The sequence below is a fragment of the Thunnus maccoyii genome, chromosome 16 (assembly GCF_910596095.1).
Source record: "Thunnus maccoyii chromosome 16, fThuMac1.1, whole genome shotgun sequence".
Classification (NCBI taxonomy): Eukaryota; Metazoa; Chordata; class Actinopteri; order Scombriformes; family Scombridae; genus Thunnus; species Thunnus maccoyii.
In genome coordinates this window covers 8617776-8637071 of record NC_056548.1, presented here as the reverse complement: position 1 = coordinate 8637071, position 19296 = coordinate 8617776, and the positions used below count along the sequence as shown (strand labels likewise).

The 19296-nt window shown below is 42.6% G+C and overlaps 1 protein-coding gene across 10 annotated transcripts in view; it reads left to right on the top strand.

Annotated features, from left to right (window-relative positions):
• syne1b (spectrin repeat containing, nuclear envelope 1b) overlaps positions 1 to 19296 on the top strand; it is an 86950-nt gene that overhangs the window by 37859 nt on the left and 29795 nt on the right. For 9 of the 10 annotated variants that reach the window (XM_042437052.1, XM_042437044.1, XM_042437045.1 and 6 more), the window contains 38 exons: positions 103 to 412; positions 880 to 1044; positions 1584 to 1940; positions 2068 to 2204; positions 2897 to 3074; positions 3320 to 3502; positions 3623 to 3766; positions 4326 to 4481; positions 4799 to 4963; positions 5059 to 5231; positions 5490 to 5643; positions 5850 to 5993; positions 6347 to 6511; positions 6676 to 6993; positions 7100 to 7255; positions 7546 to 7716; positions 7942 to 8268; positions 8366 to 8518; positions 8738 to 8905; positions 9040 to 9216; positions 9452 to 9598; positions 9723 to 9848; positions 10231 to 10407; positions 11186 to 11451; positions 11870 to 14030; positions 14594 to 14931; positions 15055 to 15199; positions 15301 to 15519; positions 15620 to 15888; positions 16142 to 16307; positions 16899 to 17054; positions 17154 to 17306; positions 17415 to 17597; positions 17773 to 17910; positions 18254 to 18439; positions 18558 to 18680; positions 18789 to 18971; positions 19055 to 19198. In XM_042437052.1, the coding sequence (XP_042292986.1) occupies positions 103 to 412; positions 880 to 1044; positions 1584 to 1940; positions 2068 to 2204; positions 2897 to 3074; positions 3320 to 3502; positions 3623 to 3766; positions 4326 to 4481; positions 4799 to 4963; positions 5059 to 5231; positions 5490 to 5643; positions 5850 to 5993; positions 6347 to 6511; positions 6676 to 6993; positions 7100 to 7255; positions 7546 to 7716; positions 7942 to 8268; positions 8366 to 8518; positions 8738 to 8905; positions 9040 to 9216; positions 9452 to 9598; positions 9723 to 9848; positions 10231 to 10407; positions 11186 to 11451; positions 11870 to 14030; positions 14594 to 14931; positions 15055 to 15199; positions 15301 to 15519; positions 15620 to 15888; positions 16142 to 16307; positions 16899 to 17054; positions 17154 to 17306; positions 17415 to 17597; positions 17773 to 17910; positions 18254 to 18439; positions 18558 to 18680; positions 18789 to 18971; positions 19055 to 19198 (9181 nt within the window). The remainder of the gene's footprint in view (positions 1 to 102; positions 413 to 879; positions 1045 to 1583; positions 1941 to 2067; positions 2205 to 2896; positions 3075 to 3319; positions 3503 to 3622; positions 3767 to 4325; positions 4482 to 4798; positions 4964 to 5058; positions 5232 to 5489; positions 5644 to 5849; positions 5994 to 6346; positions 6512 to 6675; positions 6994 to 7099; positions 7256 to 7545; positions 7717 to 7941; positions 8269 to 8365; positions 8519 to 8737; positions 8906 to 9039; positions 9217 to 9451; positions 9599 to 9722; positions 9849 to 10230; positions 10408 to 11185; positions 11452 to 11869; positions 14031 to 14593; positions 14932 to 15054; positions 15200 to 15300; positions 15520 to 15619; positions 15889 to 16141; positions 16308 to 16898; positions 17055 to 17153; positions 17307 to 17414; positions 17598 to 17772; positions 17911 to 18253; positions 18440 to 18557; positions 18681 to 18788; positions 18972 to 19054; positions 19199 to 19296) is intronic. The other variant, XM_042437049.1, reaches the window with a different exon arrangement.

Below are 19296 nucleotides of genomic sequence, written 5' to 3'. Positions count from 1 at the left end.
ACTGTTGAGTCATTGAAAACAATAACACCATAATCCAGGGTAACATGTACTTGTTGGATTATGTAATTACTTTGCTTATAAAAGTTGTATTATTGTCCTTAGTCGACTTGAATGGACAGTGGCCCAGTGGACGACGTTTCAGGAAAGCAAGAGCCAACTGCAGCAGTGGATGGAGTCAGTGGAGCAGGAGGTGGGGATGACTCTGCCTCAGCAGCCAGGCCTCAAAGAGAAGTCCGCTTTGCTCGAACGCCTCAGGGCCATCCAGGCTGATGTGGATGCTCACGCAGCAGCACTGTCACGACTTACAGACAAAGCCGTGGAGATGCATGAAAAAACTGGTGACCAGACCTTTGGAACAGAGTCAAGGGCAGAGCTCAATGCACACTTTGCTGATATCTCAGCTGTTGTCAAGGTGATCTACATGCAGGCATAAGTAAAATAGTATTTGCAAATAACTTTGCTGAATCATAATCCGGGAATAGAGGGGCAGCCAAAAAGAAACGGCAGCTGGGAGGCATCCAAAAACACTGTTGTAGGGCAGACACTTAGCACTATGCAACACAGCCACACTGTTGCCCAAATTGAGAGACTGGTTGCATTAAGTAAGATGAGACTGGTTGCATTAAGTAAGATGAGACTGGTTGCATTAAGTAAGATGAAGCAGTATACTTGTATACTAATTTTACTAAAATATTATACCATTATACTTTTAGTTTGCTAAAAAGTTTGATCCTTCTTACCCTGACAGACACATGCAACACAAAAAACATTTGCAAATACTATTTGAAACTATATATTATTATATTATATTTAGTCAGTTCCTTATTCATATCCAGCTGTTGATGTTTATGTTTTCATACATCTTTTTCTTCCCCAAAGGGTAAAGTGCAGTCCATGCAAACCATTGTCTCTGAGCATGAGCAGTATCTTGATGCTGTGAGAGACTTCAATGACTGGCTGGTCTCTGCAAAAGAGGAACTCCAGCGCTGGTCCGACCTGTCAGGAGATTCACTCTCCATTAAAAGAAAGCTCTCCAGGGTGCAGGTGAGGAATCTCAAAATGTTATACTTACTTGCTTGTATTTAAAGATCTATGTCATCCAGCATGTTTTGTATCTGCTCCAGTGACGTCTAGAGTCAAGACCTCCTAAGAAACTATTGGTTGTCAAAAGTAGTGAGATGACAAGTTTAAGAAGCTTTGTTAGGCCTCGTTGGGACTCATTATAGAGCAGAGAAGTACCGCACAGAAAAATCAAAAAGGTTGCAACTGATGTATTGCAGAGGGAAAAGCCAAGGTGTGAGAGGTATTTGGGGAGCAATCCAGAATATCTTTTGCAAAAAGAAGGTTTTTCTCAGGAGAGGAAAATATGATATCACACAAAGTTTTGTCTGGCTTTCATATGTAGTCATTTCCTTGGCATAGGTGACAGTGCAAGGGGAAGACTAGATTTTCAAAATGCAAAGAAAGAAATCTTTGTAAATGTAAAGTTTTGGAGATACCACTTTCTTAAGAAAGGAATTCCAAGTGGCTGAGTCCAGAGGGGGGAAACTAGCTGATCTGATATGATAATTTGCCCTTTCCAGGAGTTGCTTGACTCCAAGCAGCGAGGCAGAGAGAGGCTGAACCGTGTCCAAAGATGCGGGGCAGTGGCAAGAGATCACACTGGCTCTGGGGGCTATGAGGCTATGGAGCGAGAGGAAGCAGCCCTATTGTCATCATGGGAACAGTGGGAACGTGGGGCGCTACAGACACGGGCTAGTCTGGAGACTGCCCTCTCTCAGATAGCCACCTCTGAACAGGAGTTCAGCAGCCAGTCAGCACAGTTAGAGCATGACCTGCAGGACTTCAATCGTCAGCTGCACGACTGGCGTGTACGGTTGGCCCAAGCAGAAGGAAAAAATGATGGAGAGGAGGCTGTTAAAGGCTGGCAGATAGCAAAGGTATGTCCCAGCTTAGCTTTGTAAATTATCACTGTAATTGGAAATAGGCAATGATAGCAGTAGATGACTAATGCATATGTCATGCTGGTGTTAATGAATGTTTTGTGGTTGTTTGTTTTCTTTCCAGGACACTTTGGAAGAACTTGTCAAAGCTGAACCCATGTCCGATAGTCTGAAGACTCAACTCAATGATCTGTGCCGGTTCTCCAGAGACATGGGAACACAGTCTGAGAGAGTTTCTGCACTCATTAAAGAGTATAACAGGTGAGAAAATATGCAAATATGGCACACAATAGTCTTGGTTCTTCAAGAAAAACATGAAGCTACATTTAGCATTTACATACAACTGAAGATATTTTAGATATTATCCACAGAATTACAAATTATTAATCTGTGGCAGTACTATACACCAGGAGTGTCCATTCAGTGCAATGCAATATAAAAACCCTGCAATTAATACTAACTTAGATTAGTGTTCAGTTTTTCCAAGACGACTAATTTAGTTATTTCTGTGTTTGTGACGTATTCCAATGAAAAATCTGAGGCTGTATTTTGGGGCATTATATGTATTATATCGTTTTGCATATATGCATTTAATTTTTGGTCCACCGCATTCAGATATATGGGGGAGAAAATGTATTAAAAAAGCTTTACAACATAATGTTATTGAATAAAACAAAACCACAGCCACAAAAGTTACCATACAGCTGAATCAACGTCTCTCTGGCACATTGTCAACAATGAAAAATTGTAAGTTTCACAAAGGTAATATTTCTTACAAGATTGTATTAGATTGTGTTGCAAAGTACAAAGGTTTCTGTTTTTCTGGTCACACTGTTAACTCCAATGTTTCAACAGCCTGTGGTCAAACCAACAAGAACCAACAAGCCTGAGACAGTAGAATAAATAAGATTTGTCCCTAAAGTATGTTTTTTTTTTTTTTAATCTGTTCCCAGTCTGAGTCTTCAAGCCTCCAGGGAGTGCCAGAGCAAAGAGAAGCTGCTGGAACAAGGTTTCCGCTCAGCATTCAGAGAGTTCCAGCAATGGTTTGTCAATGCCAAGATCAACACAGCCAAATGCTTTGATGTACCCCAAAATCTCAATGAGGCCTCATCTAGCTTGCAGAAGATTCAGGTACAGCACTGAGAGTAAAACACCATTAAACATTCAGGCTCTTATGCTGCCAGAATTACAGTTTACCCCTAAGAGTGCCAACAAAGTGCAATATTATTTTCAACCGCTTGTCCGTGTGTTACTATCACGGAATATATCTGTAAGTAAATGAATACGACTAAGATGTTTTACATTTATTTTTAATAACACATAAAAGGGGCTTTCAAGTATTTTCTACATCTCATCTCTTCGGCTTCTCTCCTCAGGAGTTCCTAAGTGACAGAGAGCAAGGTCATTTAAAGCTGAACGCTGTGGTCGTCAGCGGTGAGCTTGTCTCTAGTGTTGCAGCTAAAGACAAAGTTGATGCAGTTCGGGCTAAAATGAACACTGCCCGAGAGGACTGGAAAAATATGATGGCAAATCTTCACAACAGAGAGACAAACCTACAAGTAAGCACCTAATCATCCCTTCTCATCAACATGGAATCATTGTGAAAACCTGATTTGTAGCAATTAATTGTAAATCACAGAAATATCCTGTCAGTCTTTTAATTGTCTTGTGTATTTCAGAACCTTCTGTCTCAAATGAAAGATTTTGAGGCAAGTGCTGAGCCTCTTCAGGAGTGCTTGAATGCCACAGAGCTGGCTGTACAGGAGAGCAGCACAAGGCTTCATGATCTCACAGCCAAAAAGCTAGAGCTTCACAAGCTACAGGTACCAGTGTCCAAAATCCACCTGGCTTGGAACACCCCTCATGTTCAAGATCACTCATGTTAAAGTGCAACAACCACTCAGAGCTAGGGTGCTAACTTGACTACTGCTGCCATTTGCAAAAGCTCACCATTCCACCTATGACAAGAGTTTCAGCATTTTTTCTGTTTGCTTAGGAAGCAATGCCAAGAGCTTATGCTAACTGCCAGTTGCTTACTTTTTGAATTGCTGCCATCTTTCTGCTCCTCTTTGCTACTCTCACATGTTGTCTTAACAAAATGTCTATCATATAAATTAATACTTGCCTCATTTATAAAAGAGAGTGCTGTTATAACCTATTTATTGTTTAAAACTGTCTACCAGATGTTTCCAGAGGCCTTGATTGCACGTCATGACCAGCAAGAGCTTACTATCAGTAACACTGGCCGAATACTATATATCTCATTCTCTTTCTTTTTTGCCATGTTGCCATCTCTAACCCCCTGGTCTGTGTCTGAATGTAACTGTCTTATATCTGTGTCAGCTTGCATGCCTCTATGATAACCTGCTTGTGCTCTTCCAGTCTGTGCTTGAGGAGTTAGCCTCTCACGAAGTTCAGCTGAACAGGCTGAAAGAGAAGGCCCAGCTGCTGTGGGATGAACACGCGGCCGGCAAGGGTTTTGTGCACCGTGTCTCGCAACTCTCTGCTCAGTACCTAGCTTTAACCAACCTGACCAAGGTACAGTAATGCCTACCAATATGCCTGTGCACTTGGGCTTTTCTGGGGGTAGAGCTGGAGAGGAGACAGAGGCACTAGACTGGACGGAGCTCTGATTTAACATTATTTACAGACGATAAACAGTGAAGGTACTAACTCACCATAACTTAACACAAATTTTCTTTTGTCACTGTAAGTCTCTGTTAGAGGATACACAGGGTGATTTCTTTTTGTAGTAGATCTTTATTATTATACAAGGAATGCATTTGTGATTTTTGAGACTACTATAGATTACTAAATCTGTATATTTCTGGTTTTGTCCTGCTTTGGATCTGTAGGAGAAGGCATCACGGATTGACCGCATAGTCACTGAGCACCAGCTTTTCTCCCAAGGGTTAAAAGAGCTGCAGAATTGGGTGGCTGACACCAGCCACATGCTGCAGACCTACTGCGCCCCCACTGCTGACAAAAATGTTCTCGATAGCAGGATGATCAAGCTGGAGGTATAGAAAGTCAGTCAGAGTCACCACTTTGAATGCCCCTTTGAATGCTTAATATAAGAGTGTATCAAATGCACATGTTGTGATTCTTGCACCAGGCGTTGCTGACTGCTCGTCAGGAGAAGGAGATCCAGCTGAAGATGCTGATCACAAGAGGAGAGTCAGTTCAGAGAAACACCTCAGCCGATGGAGTGCCTGTAGTCCAAAAACAAATACAGGATCTAAAAGATTCATGGGATGCACTGCTCTCCACCTCTATTCAATGCAAAAGGTTAGTTCTCTACCACAAGTAACAGCACCTAAGGCTGTATTTATAACAGCGGTTTGGTAGTTTCATAGCAGCAGCTGTCTCCACAGAAGGTTTTCGACAAACATGCTGTGTACACATGCCACTTTTTATAGTTAAGTGGAATGTGTACACAGCATGTAGCTGCCACTGCAAATATTTTTGCCTCTTGTCTAGTATAGACACTATTGCTACAGATACAGCACCATTGTCTGACTTAGCTGTTCTCTTTAAAATCAACAGTCAGCTGGAGGGTTCTCTGTCTCAGTGGACCAGTTACCAGGAGGATGTACGCCAGTTTGTGTCTTGGGTGGAACGTGTGGAGGAGAGTCTTGACCCCACTGATAAACAGTGTCCAGAGATGAGAGACAAAACTGCTAATCTGAGCAAAGCCAAGGTTCTGCAATCTCCTCAGTCATGCTGTATTTTGTCAATGCTTATATATGATTTACTGCAAATACAAAATATGTTTTGATTTCACACCCTAAATTTTGCAAATAGTGAAAATCAGCAGTGCAGGGTTCAAAAGAGCCATTTAACTACAGTAGCTATGAACTTGAAATATGCACAATTGATTGTAACTAAACCTCCCTGCTGTTTCAGTTGCTATATGAGGAAGTGCTCAGCCACAGCACCCTCCTGGACACCATCACTGCAAAGGCTGCCAGTATAGCTGAGAACTATGTCACTCAACTGGAGCTCCAAGATCTGCAAGAGCGCTACAACACTATCAAAGACAATGCCATGGTAATAAGCAACAGAACATGCATAACACTGCATCAGGAAACTTATTTAAAATACATTTTTAACTTCAGTATTACGATACAATTCAACAGAGTTATGCAATAAGAAATATACTGTACAAATCTGAGGGTAGAAATATTTACATGTGCAAAAAGACATTTACAAAAAAATACTGTCTTTAAAAAGATTGTTGTAAGTGCTATAATTTAAGTACTTCTTAACTTTTGTCGCTACTTTTAAACTGCCTGAAACACAGTTTGAGAGTGTGAAAACTGTGAAAATACCAAACAAAGTAAGATACAATTGGCTCTGAAATTATGTCTGTGATTATGTCATAATACTGTTTGTGTCCTCAGAGGGCAGTAGGCAACGCAGAGGAGCTGGTGAAAGCCCATCAGGAGTATCAACGGGGCCTCCATGCATTTGAGGACTGGCTGGAACAGGAACAGGAGAAGCTTGGCTGCTACACCCAGCTGGAGGGGGATGTTGATAGGCTTGAGGAGACGCTCCAAAAGCTGCAGGTCTGAAAATGATCAGTGTGTTAATATTGTTGTCAGTAAACATTAAATGCTTTTACTGTACTACTAGTAATCCTACATAGCCTGAAATGCTGTTTTACACAATTAATATATTATCTGAAAGTTTAGAGAGCTGACAGTGCTCATCCACATCTATGTAACTGCAGGAACTCCAGCTGCACTGCACAGAGGGTCAGGCTCTGCTGAACACAATACTGGTCAGTAGAGAGCTGGTGATTCCCTGGGGGCTGCCTCAAATAGAAGACCGAGCACTGGAGACACTGCAGCAGGAATGGAGGCTGTACCAGGCCCGATTAGCCGACACCCGGGCCCAGCTCAACAGTGCTCTGGCTAAACTCCGGCAGATGGAGCAGAAGTTCCAGCGTCTCGACAGCTGGTTAAAGGGCATGGAGACCAAAGCACAACTCCGCAGCCATCGCCGGTCTGACCGTGCAACTAAAGAAGCTCAACTCCAGTTGATAAAGGTTAGGCTAATATGCAGTTTGCATTGGAAACAATCTAATTAATAATTCCAATAACCGAAATAACCAAGAGTTGTACAGACATCACTAACGATCTTTCTTTGATCAGAGCTGGCAGGAGGAAGTGCTAGTATATCAAGACGAGATGGAGGGCCTTAGTCTCTTGGCTCAGCAGGTTCTGGATGAGACGCATATTAGCAGCCGGATCAGTACACGAGCCACCCAGATTACAGCCCGCTACCACGCCCTGCTTCTGCATTTACTGGTAATAGTCACTTAAACACAGCACACAGTATTACATGGTTGTGAATAGAGTATACATACATATAAACATATATATATACTTCAATAAATGCTTCAGTGCTTGTTGATATGTCTTGATTGCTTGAGACTAGTTAAACATTGCTTTAACTAGTCAACCAACCAGGTTTCTCGTATAAAATCTGGTGCTGTAAATCTTCATTTTGAGAAATAACTGAAAACATGTCATCAGGTTCGCTATCCTAAGCATTTTTCTGCTATAACTTTGTTTTTTCCTCTTCCCCTGTGTTGCAGGAGACAATCAAACATCTCCAGGAGGAGGTGTCTTGCATTGAAGAGGCACAATGTGTCTTCGGCACCTTCTCGGACTGGCTCAGCACAGCTCAGAATAACTTCAGCACTGTGGCTATAAGTGTCGATGTAGTGGACCGCTTTGCCATGGAGAGAAAGATGAAGAAACTAGAGGTACATTCTCTACCACAGAGTACATGTCTTCTGTTTATTAGTGAATGCTTTTAGAAACCTTTTATATTATTAGACCAAAGTACTGGTTCTATTGGTCAATACTGCCCTTACTAAGACCTATTTTAGAAGCAGGAATTCTAATAAAAGCAGCAGTATTACTCAGATATCTGATATCTGTATAATGAAATATCAATAATAATTAACACCAGCCCATGTACCTTTCAGGCTCTTCAGGCAGACATGGAGCAGGGTCACACTTACCTGAAGACAATGAGGGAGAAGACAGAGCGAGCCATGGCGTTCTTGGAGGAGCCCGAAGCAGAGCAGCTGAAGGAGGAGGTGGACACTCGACTCTTCCAACTGGAGGAGTTGATGGCAGCTCTCCGCACAGAGCATAGCTCCCTTGAGAAATGTATCTCCCTCTCTAAAGACTTTATAGATAAATACAAGGCCCAGGCCCAGTGGGTGATAGAAACCAAGAACCTTTTAGCATCAAGTGTAGAGCCTAAAGCTGAACTCTATCAGAAGAAGGCTCAGCTAGCAAAGTACAAGGTAACTAAAATGATAACTAAATGGTTTCTATAAAACCAGTAAAAACAGAGCAAAAAAACTAAATTATTCTTCCTGCAATGTTTTATTCCCTTTGCAGACCATCCAGCAGACAGTGCAGTCTCATGAGTCAGCAGTGAAATGCGTCATTGAGAAAGGAGAGGCCCTACTGGACACAGTCCATGACCCCACTATAAGTGACAACATGAAAAAACTGCAGGCTGACTACCAAGACCTCTGCTTGTTGGCTAAGGTATGGGTACTGCTAAGCTGTTTCTGCTGGAGAAACCTGAATGAAGTTGATTGGTTTTATTTATTTTGTTCATTTGTGTTATATTGTATTTACACATACTGCTTTCATCTCTGTCTTTTATGTTTTAAAACTGATGTACTGGTATATATTTTTCTTATCTAATTATCATATATTATACAGATCCATTAACCTCTGGAATGGATGTATGTTGTGTTTCAGACACAGGTCCAGAACCTTGTGGAGTGGGTGAAGGAGCACGAGGATTACAACAGCGAATTGCAGGAGGTCGAGAAGTGGCTCTTACAGATGTCCAGTAGACTGGTCACCTCTGATTCTATGCAGACCAGCAGTATGGAGATGGCCACTCAGCAGCTTGCCAGACACAAGGTGACCCACCCCATACTGACCCATGAAAATTTACAATTTTTAGTTTACGTTTTTACATTACATCCAAATACTTTTGTTTTACATTACATGGATTATTTATCATAATCTGTATTTTTAACCATCTTTTTTTCCAGGCAATAATGGAGGAGATAGCCAGTTTTGAGGAACGTCTCACCAGCTTAAAGCAGAAAGGAGAAGATCTTGTTGCCAGTTGTACAGACCAAGTCCAAGCTAAGATCAGTCAACAAGTCCAGGCTCATCAACAGGGAGCCAGAGATAGCTACTCTGCCATATGCAGCACTTCCCAACGTGTGAGTAATACAAGACTTCAACCATGTTTATTGATCTTGTTAAAAGCCTTGCTGTAGCATTTTGAAACAGCTGAAGGAAAAATGACTCACATTTCAAGTCGCTCTACAAGTGGTGTTCACTTATATTAAACTTTTTCTAGCAGGGAAACCTCTCCATCAGACAATTTTCAGAAAAATACTGACTCTATTTAATAAAGATTTGTATTGTAAAGTGTTACCTCACCTTGTTTAACAGGTGTATCAAAGTCTGGACCGGGAGCTGCAGAAACATGTTAACCACCAGGACACTCTCCAGCAGTGCCAAACCTGGCTCTCTGCAGTTCAGGAGGAGCTCCAGCTCAACGATCAAGGACCATCTGGTCTGCAGGAGGCACTAAAGCAGGTACCTGACACAATGTGCAGTTTTGCCTGCCCCTTGGTATTCAATGAGGTGATAATCTGCATTGTTTTTTTTTTAATTTTCATCTCATGATTCATTACTTGATTAATTCACTCCTCACAAACAGGTGAAGCACTACAGGGCCCTTCAGGAGCAGGCCAGCACCTACCTGGACCTGGTGTGTTCTGTGTGTGACCTTTCTGATGATGCTGTGAGAGTGACAGCCGCTAAGGTCCAGCAGGTCAAACTCACGGTCAGTGATTTCATGACCTCCTTTCCCATTGTACAACTTCAAAAACAAGTTGTATGATTCTAGCATCAGTAGTGTATCCTCGTCATCAAAATCATAAGCAATGTGAATTAGATTAAAATTACTGGAACTTTTCTTGATGCAAAGCAATATAAGATACTGCTCTATAGCCATTTGATTGTGCATATTATCCTATAAATATTCTTTCAGCAGTAAGTATATGCATTCCAGCAGCATACCATGCAGTGTGATTGCAACAGAGAAAGAACATTTAATATGAATATATAGTATATCAATTTAAGGTGCAAATATATCAGCAGGGCTTTTTCATAATGCATGACCCTGCAAATATTCACCATAGAAACGTGTAAATGTGTTTTTGCAGATAGAGGAAAGGATGTCCAGTGCACAGGAGCTCTCAGAGGGCTGGAGGGAGATCAAGGAACAGAAGCAAGATCTGACCAGCTTGTTCCAGGACATGGAGCAGCAGCTCCTTAGCCTCTCCAGAAGGCCTGCAGAGTTGGAGACCAAGATAGCTCAAAACATGCTGTCACAAGCCAAGGTAAGGAACAGCCAAGTGGAAACTTCCGGGGGTGAAAAATTAAGCCAATGCAGAAGTGCCAAAAACTGCAGTTCCTCGAATGACCACTTGAGGCTGGCTTCAAATGTGAGTCAATCCCCATAGACCCCCATATTAAAATGCCCAACTTTACAGCAGAAATAAACATGTTTACAGCCTGGTACAAAAAACAGTTTTGGTCTCTATTGCTTATTTCCCCTTTCATGACAACTGTATGGGGAGTGAATTTTTTTATTACTCACCCGTTTAAGTTTTAGTAAGCTAAGATCAAATTAAATTAAGCCGCTAGGTGGCTTGTTTCAGCAACCAGGCTTCATTTGGCCCGCCTCAGCTCCACCTCTTTGCCCATTTTGGATTAGCCAGGAGTTAGGCAGAATCAGGCACTGCCAAGATGGCGACGGCTGGAGCTGCCCACTTTGAGCTTCAAAACCACTCTTCAGAAACCAATTGGTGATGTCACAGAGGCTACGTCTATATTTTTTATGGGAACAGTATCTCAACCATTGTCTTGTTGTACAGAAAAGCAGATCAAATTCAAACGTAGTGTAGAATTGAGACAAAACTGAATTTTTGTGTTTGTGCTTTTTACTTGAACTATGAAGTAAAGCAATTCTGAACATGACTCTGTTGCCTATTTTGTTATTATTATGTAATCCAACATTTTGACCAAGACATTTGGGTAATGGTTGGATTAAAGACTGATCTGCTTACTGTTACGATGTTTTTAGGGTCATCATCCAGTGTATTACTTTTCACACAGGAATGCAGCCAGCAACTGCAGTCTAAACAGAGTATCCTGACCAAGATGACAGACCGAGTGAGTAAACTGACTGGGGGCCAGGACTCTCCAGAACATACAGAGCTTGACCGTCTGAGCCATTCTTGGCTTGAGCTCTGTCACCAGGCCAACAAGCTGCAGAGCCAGAGGGAGGAGGACCTGCAGAGGTCAAAAGAATACCATGACTGTATCACTGCAGTGGAGGCGCTGTTCGAACAGGTGTCCAAAGAATGGGACAATCTGGCCAGGTGTGTTTGTACATAAAGTATACATTAAAATTGTTCAACACATACTGTAGTGTTTTTTTCCTAATAATTTCCTGACAGGACCTACCTAAAAATGTAATTTTATAGGCTGCAGAAAGACACCTGTTGTGCTTTTTTGACAATCTCTTTGTAATTGCTATAATTTTTGTGGGTAGAAGCCATTTTTCTAATGAACTCAATAATAGAGAGCCTCTGTTCATTTTCTCTTCAATATCGGTTGACATTACAAAAGTGAGCTGGAGGCCCTTTGTGTTGTGATTAAATTGGGAACTGATATCAAACATTATTTTCAGAAGTTGAATTTTATTTCTACTGTGCAGATGAAAAGATTTAAAAAATAATATTGTCTTGTTTTCCCTACATCGTTTGTATGAATCATTTTTCATTTTTTGTGTCACAGAACGGATGCTGAAAGTTCATCTCAGCATTTGGAGGCATTACGGAAACTTGCAGTAACACTGGAAGAACAAAAAGGCTCTCTTGAGGAACTAAAGGATCAGAAACAGAAAGTCGTCCAACATTTGAACTTGGATGACAAGGAGCTGGTGAAAGAACAAATCAGTCACTTTGAGCAGCGATGGTCTCAGATGCAAAATCTAATTGAGAGGAAAATCCAGGACTCTGTGGTGACTCTGGAAGATATGAGCCAAGTGGAGGCTCGTCTGAGAGAGGCTCGGGATTGGGCAGAGGAGCAGCAGCCTGCCCTGTCTGAGGCCATGAAAATGAGTCCTCCTCCAGAGCTGGCCCAGAGCTTCCTGTTTGACCATCTGAGCATTTGCAGTGAGTTGGAGGCCAAGCAGCTCCTGCTGGCCCAGGCCATGGCAGATGCTGACAGGGTGCTGGCCCGCCTGGGCCTCAGTGAACGTCAGCGTCTGCAGCAGCTGATTGCTGACACTCAATCTGAGGTGGAATCTCTGAGTGTGAAAGTGGTGCAGCGCAGAAAACACCTCAGCAAGGCCTTCACAGAGAGAACTCAGTTCCTGATGGCTGTGAGCCAATCCATTTCCTGGGTCCAGCAGAATGAGAAGAAGGCCCAGGCAGAAGAGTACATTGCTTTGTTACCTGATGACCTTGCCAAGCAGGTCAGAACATGTAGGAACATCCAAAGCAGTCTGAAAGCCTATCAGAGCGAGCTGACATCCTTGTGGTCTCAGGGCAGGGACCTGATGAGGGATGCCAGTGACGAAGAAAGGAATGAAATTCTCACAAAACTGCAGGAGTTGCAAAACATCTTTGACAAAACACTACATAGATGTGGCCAGAAACTTCAGGAGCTTGAAAAAGTACTTGTTTCTAGAAAGTACTTCAAGACTGATCTAGAGAAAATATGCCAGTGGATAAAACAAGCTGATATAATCACATTTCCAGAAATCAATCTAATGGTTGGAGATGCTGAATTAGAGGCACAGCTATTGAAATATCAACAGATAGTCGAGCAGGCAATTGAATATGAGAACCTTCTCCTAATTGTTCAAAGAGCTGGACAGGAAATATTGCCCACTCTGAATGAAGTAGACCACTGCTACTTGGATGAAAAACTCAATACCCTCCCTCAGCAATATAACAGCATATTAGCATTAGCCAAAGAAAAACAGGAGAAAATCCAGCAGGCCATTCTCACAAGGAATGAGTACACCTCGTTCATAGATGTCACTCACAAAGCACTGAAAGAGCTTGAGGAACAGTTCAATCATCTTGGCACACAGCCTGTAGGCTTGCAAACAGAAGAGGTAGTCAATTTGCAGAGTGATTACAAAGCAATTCAGGCAGATCTGAGCAATCTGGGTCTAGCTGTGAGTGAACTGAACCAGAAGAAAGAGGGATTTCGTAGCACCGGTCAACCATGGCGCACAGAGGAAATGACCCAGCTTGTGAGCCTGTACAACGGCCTAAAAAGGTTGGTTGAGCAGAAAGTAGAGCATCTGGATGAAACCTTGGAGTCATTTGAGGACCATAAGGCGATGGCCATGCAAGTTGACTCTGAGTTAAAGGCTACGAAAGAACAGCTGGTAAAAGTTAATGCAGAGACTCAGTCAGCTGAGGAGAGACTGAAGAACTACCATGCTCTGGCGGGAAGTCTCCAGAGTGCTAACTCTCACTTGTCAAGGCTAATGGAGCAGATGGACACTCTTGCACCTCGGGTGGACCAAGCAGCCCATGATGCCTCCAAGGAGCAAGTGGTTCTGTGGCAAGAGGAGCTGCGATCATTGCAGGGCGCAGTAGGGGACCTGATCGAAGAGTGTGAGACCAGGTTTATTCAGAGTAAAGACTTTGAGACAGAGATGAAAAGGACCCTGGACTGGCTACAGCAGGTCAGGGATGATCTGGGCTGTGCTGTGATTGTGGACGTTAGGGTGGAGAAGGTGCAGGAGGAGATCAGGAAGCAGCAAATCATGCAGGAGGAGGTTCAGTCCAGACTGAGAATAGTGGCTGCTCTTAGTAGCAGAGAGAAACAGCAGTATATCAGTGCCAATGAGCTTGTCCCAATCCACGTAGACACAAGCCTAGAAGAAATGGCAAAGCTGCAGGCCGACGTTCAAAAATCACTGAGCTCCAAACAGGTGGGACAATGTTACATTCAGTATTCCATAAAACATTTTAGTGATATACTTGATCTATAATATTGTTTGTTATAGTTTCCTTAAAGGGGGTATTCCATTGATTTAGTATTGCACTTCCATAAAGCTAGGGGACTTACAAGAGATAGATTTAAAAAAGAATAATCAAAATCAAAGCAGCAGAGGCAGAGATAACCTTAATTTTGTCTCAAGTATGGGTCCTAAAAGCACTGAATCCTACATTCCCCATAATGCAACTCAGTGGCAGCTTTTGCTAGAGTCTGTCTGCCTGTAAATACCCTCGTCTTTCAAACTCCACGCCTCCTGATAATCATTTGTAGTATACAAAATAACCCCGATGACATGTCAGGGTTACTTTTTCAGACTTTGGAAAGCTCTCTCCAGAGTCACAGAAGAAATATACAACTATTTTCACAGGCTCAATAGTATTAACAATTAAAGTAAACAGGACTGGATGTGTAAAACAGGTGGAGTGCCTCTTTTATGTCTTAATACGGTATTCAACAGTCTCTTATGTTTTTTTTCTCAATTGCTTTTGTGTGAAGATTACTTTGGAAGAAGCCATGGTGTTGTGCCAGAAGTACCACTTCAGGATGCAGTCCGCCTGTGAATGGCTGGAGGATGCTGTATCCTTCCTGCAGCAAGCTAGCTTGGGTGTGGATGTGGAGAACTATGAAGAGTGTCTCCGGCAGCAGGGGGACATCATGGCCACGGAGCAGGAGTTCCTCATCCACCTTGAGGAGCTGCAGACGCTGCTGCCCCAGCTGGAGAACGTGGTCAACCCCACAGCTAAAGATCAGCTCCGGTTGAGCGTGGAGTCAGCAAAGCAGAGAGGCGTGGAGGTCCGAGATCAGCTCCAGAGTCACCAGGATGTCCTTCAGAGGTATAGTAGTGAAGATAAAAGAGTGATAATGCATGTATAATGGCGACAAAGTAATTTTGTCTATAAAATTGTGTTGCTGTAAATCGTGGCATTTTATCCTCTAACATTTTCTGTTTTTCTTAGCTGTGTGACCCAGTGGAATTCATACCAGGAGGCGAGGCAGACTGTCATTGAGCTTATGAATGAGGCTGAAAAGAAGCTGACAGAATTTTCTACCGCAAAGGCAGGCACAAGCCAAGAGGCTGAAGATAAACTGTGCAGTCATCGGGTATGAGAGGCAAAAACAAATCCATTTTTCATACAGAGAATCAGTGGTGCTTCTATGAATGCCATCTACTTTATTTATTTATCATCTCTTCATCTTTTCAGTCCCTTGTATCACTTGTGAATGGCTTCCAAGAGAAGCTGAGTGGTTTAGAGGAGCAAGCTGCCCAGCTGGAGCTGGTGGGGAGTGATGCCAGCAAGGCCACCATCAGCCGCTCAATGACCACTGTGTGGCAGCGCTGGACAAGACTACGCAGTGTGGCACGGGGACAGGAGAGAGTGCTAGAGGACACAGCACAGGAATGGAGGACTTTTAGAGAGAAGGTACACAAGCAGGCAATGGGAGAAAATATGTAGTTCATGAATATATAAAAATATAGCTTTGCATGAGTACTTGAACTGTTATAATTATGATTTTGTATAGATGGTGAAGATAAGAGCAGTCTCCGATGAACTCCAGAGTCGCGTCCCTGACAGTGCCGTAGAGAAGGCCTCCAAAGCCACTTTGCAGTCTCTGTTGGACCAGCATGACGTGCTGAGCCAAGACTTAGAGAGAGAGCTCTCCTCCCTCACACTGCTGCGCCAGTATGCGCTCAGCTTGTTGCATGACGTGGAAGTGCCTTCACCAACAAATGAACAGGATGAGCTGCCCAGCCTGAAGGAGATCAGAGCTGTACAAGACCAAATGGAAAGGTAGTAAAATGAAAATCTTGCAAGTTTTAAGCAAGTTGTTTCTGTAAATTTTAAAGGAGTGAAAATAGTTTCCAATCTATATTTAGGTAATATCCAATCATTGGTGTTATTCTGATGAACATGTTTTTAATGAAATGCTAGATTCAATAAATTGTTATTGTATTTACATGAAAACATTCACTGCGTATCTACAAATTAGTCAAGTATATTTTTTCCATTCTGAAATTGAGTAGAGTAATTTCTCTGCCTCCAGCCTCCTGACGCAGTCCAGGACCAAGCGGGCTCAGACAGCTCAGGAACTGAGGGACAGAGAGGAAGTGGAGAAGGAACTTAGCGTTGTAAAAGCCTGGATCCAGGAGAGCAGGGAGCTTCTTCTCAACCCCACACCAGACATAGATTCTCTACTCCAGGAGCTTGAGGTATACCTGCTGTCTAAAGAGAGAGAAATGTTAACTTTGTGAATATGTTTCAGCCATCCATCGTACCCTGAAAAGTGAAGGTGACCAAGTTTGAGCTCATTTTTTGCAAGATTTCAAGATTAGTAGCCATTTCTTGATAGAGTAAAGTTGACCAAAGATGGATTTTAAAAACAGCAAAATTATATCAAATCAAATATAATCAAGCTTTCAGCTGACATATTTTACAAGTTTGAAAATGAGCCTGGAATGATTTTTGGTCTGGCACTTCAATCATAACTTGTAGAAATACTCCTTTGATTTAAAAGGCAAACGTGTGATTAATTACTGTATCAGCAAAGTGAGACTTCAGACTGTAAGAAATGACTCATTGAGGTATTTGGAGTTGATTTATAATTTTTGAGATATAATAATTCAGGTAATTTTGTGACATACATAACTACAGGGTTCTTACTAAACTAACAAATGATTTACACTGTAGTATTAGACAACATCTATTCAAAGTATTATTATCTGAATATTTTTATAACTAATGTGTGCATTTGTTTTTATTTCAGAGAAAGGTTACATGTGTTCTCTATTTGTCATGTATAGGTTGTACATGGAGAAGTGATCACTTATCGTCAGAATGTGGATAAATTAGCGGAGCAGCAACAGAGCAAGTACCTGGATCTCTACACTATACTGCCCTCTGAAATCTCTATGCAGCTAGCCGAGGTCTCACTTGCTTTGGGTGCTATTGAGGATCAGGTAGTGTATCATTTGAACTTCTTTGAATGTCAAATCCTCAAGGAAACACCTAGAGTAGTGGTCATGTAGCATCAGTTAACATTTCTGAATGTGTTCTAGGTTCTTTCAAAAGAGAGAGAAATTCAGAAAACGAGAGAAATAAAAGAGAACTTCACCTCCAGAATCCACGACATCTCCGAGAAACTCAAAGCAATCTCCACTAAATTCAAGGAAAAATCACCGGATGTTGATCATGCCAAAGAAGAGGTCAAGGTGAGTTAGCTTATTTTGCCTGGTCTCACTGAAGACTAAAGCTTTACTATGATTTAAGAGTGTTATGTTGTCAGGATATGAAATCATACATTGTATTTCTTTTTTCAGAGCCTGGCTGAGGACTTGGACTGCTGTGGGCGCACTCTCTCAGAACTGGATGCTGCCATACAAGAGTTTGGCCGCAGAAACCCCTTGCTGGCCAAACAGCTAAGTGATGCCATCAGCAAGTTATCAGAGATGCATCACCACACATCCCGGCTAGCAGACTGTAGGAACAACTGGCTCAAAAAGGTTTGTTTTTACGTCTCTTATACATAATACATCTTTTGTGCTCATTGTGCACAGTGTTATTTTATGGTACAACATCCACAATTTGTGTATCGCAGTTATGTAGGTAAGCGTACTTAATTATTTTGTGTTGTTCCTCAGTACAATATGGCCTCTCTCTGTTATCTTGGCTTTTTAGGCTGTCTGCTATCTAGATGAGTACAACGAGATGCTGGACTTCATTGTGAGGTGGTCAGAAAAAGCCAAAAGCCTGGTGAGGGCAAACATCATCTGGAACTCCTCTGTTCATCTACAGGAGCAGATTCGGATGTACCAGGTGAGTTGGAGATCTGAACATACTTTCCTTTTAAAACAATCTTGAGCTCTCTACCCTCCTCTATGTTCACTGTGTAAAAGGATGAATAACACATGGCATTAGCTAGATTCAAGCCTATACATTTACAATTCATGACCACCATGATTGCAAAACTGATCACTACTGGACTTTTAGTCATGCACACATTTATGAAAGACAGGTGCAGGACTGCTAGAGCAGAAGGAGGATCATTATTTTGTCTTAGGCACATTGGCAACCTGCAGCGAATGACGGCCTGGTCTCTTCCCACCAGAGACCACACCACACATGCTCTGCATTGAACGCCTCTTTGTCTTGTGCTCAGGCTGTCCTGCGTGAGTCTCGGGAGCTCCATGGAGACTTGGAATCAATGGCAGAGAAAGTGGATCTTCTGTCTGAGGTGCTCCAGGTCGAGTCTATGAGCCAGCAGGTGTGTGAACTCAGTCGACACACTGAAGAGCTTCAGCAAAGCATCAAGACACGGCTGCAGAGCTTGGAGGATGCTGATAAGGTACAGAAACACATGAATTGCCTGCTCCACTAACATAATATACCTGAAGAAATACTAGTACTTGTAGCTTATATCTTGTGATAAATAAATAATCGACTCATGTATGATATGTCCTCAGAGTATGGAAGCCCTGGAGTATGAAGTTAAGGCCCTACATGTTGCTCTGGAGCAGGTCCAAGCCACACTGACCTCACCAGAGCTGGCACGCCAGAGCCTCAAAGAGCAGCTGGCTCAAAGACAGGTAACCACATAACATTAAAATAATCCATAATATGGCCTATAATTTACCAAGTAAATACAATGTGGCTTGTCAGCAATTTCACACAATGTAAACTTTCCTGTTTTGCAGCGTCTGTTGGCAGATATGGAGAGCTTCAAGCAGCAGGTGCAGGCAGTGCAGCTGTGTCAGAGCGCTCTGCGGGTCCCAGAGGAGGTGATGCCCAACCTTGCCATCTGTCGCACAGCGCTGCGTCTGCAGCAAGAAGCCAGTCAGTTGCAGCATGTGGCCATTCAGCAATGCAACATCCTACAGGTACAGTAGGGGGCACTATTACTGGAGGACAGGTTTGAACTGTTCACGTAACTGTGGTAAAGAAACTTCCCATTGTTTTGCAGGAGGCAGTGGTGCAGTATGAGCAATATGAACAGGAAGTGAGAGACCTACAGGGGCTGATAGAGGAAGCACACCGTGTCATCCAGGACCGCCCAATTCCGTCAAGCAACATCCAGGAGCTGCAGGCCCAGATCCTTCACCATGAAGTATAAACACATAAATTCATTCACTTAAACCCATCTTTCCAGTGCGGGGTCAAGGGCAGCAGGAGCTCATTGTAGTGTAGGAAAGGAGGGAATTCAGG